General features: G+C 35.0%; 1 protein-coding gene and 1 long non-coding RNA gene across 8 annotated transcripts; both read left to right on the top strand.

The window, feature by feature from the left end:
• The first annotated feature begins 314 nt into the window (after window positions 1-314).
• Window positions 315-2584, top strand: LOC145138383 (ubiquitin domain-containing protein DSK2a-like). 7 transcript variants are annotated; one of them, XM_079072480.1, is made up of 6 exons: window positions 315-743; window positions 913-1020; window positions 1165-1265; window positions 1456-1562; window positions 1648-1761; window positions 1849-2462. In XM_079072480.1, the coding sequence occupies exons 3-6, from the start codon at window positions 1193-1195 to the stop codon at window positions 1903-1905; spliced, it is 351 nt and encodes a 116-aa protein (XP_078928606.1). In that variant the 5' UTR covers window positions 315-743; window positions 913-1020; window positions 1165-1192; the 3' UTR covers window positions 1906-2462. The 7 variants fall into 7 exon arrangements, with proteins under 7 accessions (XP_078928606.1, XP_078928605.1, XP_078928604.1 ...); XM_079072479.1 differs by having other exon boundaries at window positions 853-1020; XM_079072478.1 differs by having other exon boundaries at window positions 837-1020.
• Window positions 2585-2792: 208 nt separating this feature from the next.
• On the top strand, window positions 2793-3699 carry LOC145138385 (uncharacterized). Its single transcript, XR_013721508.1, has 2 exons — window positions 2793-3116; window positions 3188-3699. It is a non-coding gene; the product is annotated as an uncharacterized LOC145138385 (long non-coding RNA).
• The last annotated feature ends 318 nt before the right edge of the window (window positions 3700-4017 follow it).

Raw genomic sequence — 4017 nt, 5'->3', positions numbered from 1 at the left:
TGTTCACATATATTGTGAGTTTCATACATATATAGTACAATTCAAGGAGTGTAATACTTGGTCAAAAAAATAAATCTACTTTAATAAATAAATTTTTTTTTTCCACAAGCCACATTATTATATTATATATATATTAAACTTATCCTAAAAGATGAATAGTGAACTGGTGAACAGTTTGACAAAAATGATATATTTTTTTTATAAGGGGGGCATATTTTGACATTAGGTATATTCTTTGTGTATACGTGTTAGCAATCTACCGTGTCTTTATCTTCCCCCACTGTATTGCGTCTGCATGCACGTGTTGATGATCGTGCATAACATCGATATGTTCTGGATTCTTCTCATATTTCTGCTTCATACTTTTCTCGCCATCAACCACACATAATCGAAACTCCACTAACCTTTGGTGGGATGAGCCACCTCCGACTTCTTGAGCATGTCGATGTTCCTGAAAAGCATCGATCGGCGCCGCTACCACCATCTGTCGTTCCGAGAGTTTGTAAGAAGCGATTGAGCACCGCCATCGCCACGTCTGCTTCGGTTCGTGTCAGATTAGGGCTCGATTCTGCCACCTCCAACTTCTTCAGCATGTCGATGTTCCTGAAAAGCATCGATCGGCGCCGCTACCACCATCTGTCATTCCGAGAGTTTGTAAGAAGCGATTGAGCACCGCCATCGCTACGTCTGCTTCAGTTCGTGTCAGATTAGGGCTCGATTCTGGTTTTTAAGAAACATCTCAGGTGCCGCTACCCTCTTTTCCTCTTTCAATCACTATTCGTTTTCCGTGCTTCATATACTTCTGCCTTCTCGACCTCCCAATTAGTTGTTCACAGATTTCATTGCACCCAGCAATCCTCACCGTCGAAGCCCTCTAACTAACCTGCTCCGTCGGCTTCTTCTGTGACCCAGTTCGAAACAGAGGAGATATCGAAGATAGGTTCCAATCAACCGCCGACAACTGCTGTACTTCACCCGTATGTTCTTCTCGGAAAGCACAAATTCACCTGTGAACTGAAGGTAACACATACAGTTCAAATTATACAATGATGTTATTCGATAACTCCGATTTCCTTGAAATTAGGGTTTAAATTCGACGAATTTGACCTTGTGTTCCCGTTATTTCTGTTGCATGTGGTGATTTTTTTACAACCGTCAGTACAGGTGGTGGCCAGTTGTGGAGTTGGGTGACATGAAATGCATCATGACCAAATCCGACCTGTTCACTGAGTTCTCCACCATCTTCGTGGAAGTTCTGCTTTGTGGTAGGTAATTTTGTGCTTTCTTTCTTCACTTTTCTTTTGTTAAAATTCATCATTGTTATTCTATTTGCTCCAAATTCCATCAGTAAGATTTCACATAATATATATGAAATTGTTTGCTTTTGTCAATCGTCGATACTTTTAATGGTTGTTCCCATAATATATATGAAATTGTTTGCTTTTGGATTATCAGGGGTAGACATGACAGGTGGCATGCCAGATATGAGCCTCATGTTGCAGAATTCTGTTGTTTCTCAGATGATGCAAAGCTTGCTTTCAAATCCCCAGTATATGGAGCAGGTATGTCAAACATGATATACACTATAGTTGAGGTATCAAAGTTTTTTGTAATTTTTTTAATGGTATTGGTAATGTGAATTTGTAGATTGTGAGTCAAAACCCTCAACTTCGCAGTATGTTCGATTCTAACCCTCAGTTGAGGGAGATGATGCAGAATCCAAAGGTGCTTCGTCAGTTAACTTCACCTCAAATGATGCAGGTATACATTTGTGGAGTAGTTTTGTTTTGTTGAGTCTTTGAGTGATGGAATTTTGAGTTTGATGATAACTTGATTTATTTTATACAGCAAATGATGTCTTTACAGCAGCTACTACCTCATTTTACACTTTATATTTTATGTTAAATCAGATTAGATTACCTTAAACGTCTTATGAAAAGCTCTCATATATCAACATTCTTTCGAAATCTCTCTTTTGGTTGGATATAGAACTGAATGTGACAGACAATTGAACTTGATAATAAACATCAGCAGTTTTATATATTTACTATATTTTGTTTTTTATAAAAAAAATTGGAATTGAAAAAACCGTTTTCATCCTCTCTAGGAATGGTGATACAGGATAATATCTGGTCTCTCACATTGATAAATTTTTAATCATTCCAATTTTTAGTTTGATTTTTTTAAATTTTATTATGTTTTTATTGCACCGCTTATGCTCATAAACTTTCACAATTTGCATTTCAGTTATATCATTTTATTGTTAAGTGGTTCCTCTAACTCCATTGTATTAACTTCCAACTTTGAAATTTATCAAGCTTTGTATGTGTATGGAATTAGTATGATGTTATAGGGTTAGAAATTAACTTAAGTACCATATGTTATCCTTATGTTTACTTCAGAAGAGGTTTCTTCCGATTTCGTTCGATTTGTAATTTTAATTATTTGGTTTGAAATTGGGTTAACAGATTACATAAATTCTTTAGGGCTATGTTTAGTTAGCTCTCTCTATTGCGGTTGGACTAGCCTCTTTAGGGGCAATTTGGTCAATGTCATTCGTGTTGCTCCCAGCAAATCCATTGAGGTATAACTTTTTCTTTTTCTGTCTAATCTTCATATGGTTTAGTTGATGTTTGAATTGAAAGTGATGATTATATGCTATGGAATAATCAGAACAAAAACAAATGAGATGGACAAGGGTAGAAATGTGATTTTACTCTACCATATGATAAGTGGGTTTGTTGCAGTTCCAGTTCCAGTTCCAGTTCGTATTGAACTAACTGAAGGTGATTATATGCTATCTATGGAACTTCATCTGGCTTGGTGTTGTTTTTAGAGTATTTTTTATTTGCATATTACAACTGATATGTGATTTTTGTTCCAGGATGAAGTTGGAACAGCAACCCTGAAGACAGTTGAACTTGATGCATTTTTAATTTGATTATGAAGCTTCAATTCTTATTCCATTCTATTGATTGTTACTTTTTTTTTTTTTTCCGATTTCCTCAGGTTTCAAAGTTAATATTATGATGATGGAAGTGGATACTGGAAATTCTCGGCCTTTAGAAGTTTCTACGCCTGCAAAAGAAGCAAGGAAGCATCCGGAAACAAAGGAAGTAAGTTAATACTGAAAGTCCATTGCTCTTTTCTCAAATATATTTTATAAATCAGTTATTTGATTTAGTAGCGCTACGATTTCTTGGAATGAGAGCAGAAGACAATGGATTGGGGATCTATTTCAATTCTCAAAGATCACAAAGAGAGAGAACGCCATAAGATCATGTCACAAGGCTTAGTTTACATTCTAATTTCGTTTTTTGCCCAAATTTTGGTATGATGTCGACTAATTTTAATCTCAAAAATCAAGGTAGCTGCTCAACGACTTATGAAGACTTGCTTTCAAATAACGACCATTTTCGTGAGCCAATACCGTTACCGGTAACAGTTGTTTTCTTACAACTCTTTCATGGAATCAAACATCACGAACATTGCAATATTTTCATTTTTTCACCCAAAATCAAATATTTTTTCTTAGATGTGTTCACTCAATATTGTAATCTTGTCTATATTTACAGAAAACAAGCATTTTAATCCCAAACTATTTCAGTGTAGTGAAATCTTCACTCTTGAGTATTTTGACTTATTGTAAACATTCAAAAGTCAACTTTGTGCTGACCGAACAAAAGTTTTGTTTTTTTTTCTTTTTTTGCACATGATATTAGACTTCTTAGTTGATATATGGCTTCATGATGGTTTATATGATTAGATGATCAATTGGAATTTATCTATTATGAGCATTGTTCTTTTATCCTTTGATGGTTTTTTAGTATCAATTGTAAGTTAATAGGATAAAAATTGGCTTTCCAAAACTTAGGAAGAACCAAGAAGTTATAAGGTTTTGTTGTGCTCTATACTAAAAAAGTTCTATGATGCTGGCTCCTATAAAAATTGAGAAAAAACATATACAATACGTTGACAGTTTTGAGAAAAAGCTAAGGTTTTGTTTTCACCAATGTT

This window comes from Lactuca virosa, chromosome 9, assembly GCF_052849685.1.
Source record: "Lactuca virosa cultivar CGN04683 chromosome 9, Lactuca_virosa_CGN04683_v6, whole genome shotgun sequence".
In the NCBI taxonomy this organism is placed as follows: domain Eukaryota; kingdom Viridiplantae; phylum Streptophyta; class Magnoliopsida; order Asterales; family Asteraceae; genus Lactuca; species Lactuca virosa.
Note: the sequence above shows the minus strand (reverse complement) of the source record. Positions and strands in the feature narration are given on the sequence as shown.

Bases quoted from the DNA above. Each gene is read 5' to 3' on its own strand.
- LOC145138383 (XM_079072480.1), top strand. From the start codon at position 1,193: ATGAAATGCATCATGACCAAATCCGACCTGTTCACTGAGTTCTCCACC. The intron at 1,563-1,647 runs GTATGTCAAACA...GTGAATTTGTAG, and splicing joins ATCCCCAGTATATGGAGCAG to ATTGTGAGTCAAAACCCTCA. The intron at 1,762-1,848 runs GTATACATTTGT...TATTTTATACAG, and splicing joins CTTCACCTCAAATGATGCAG to CAAATGATGTCTTTACAGCA.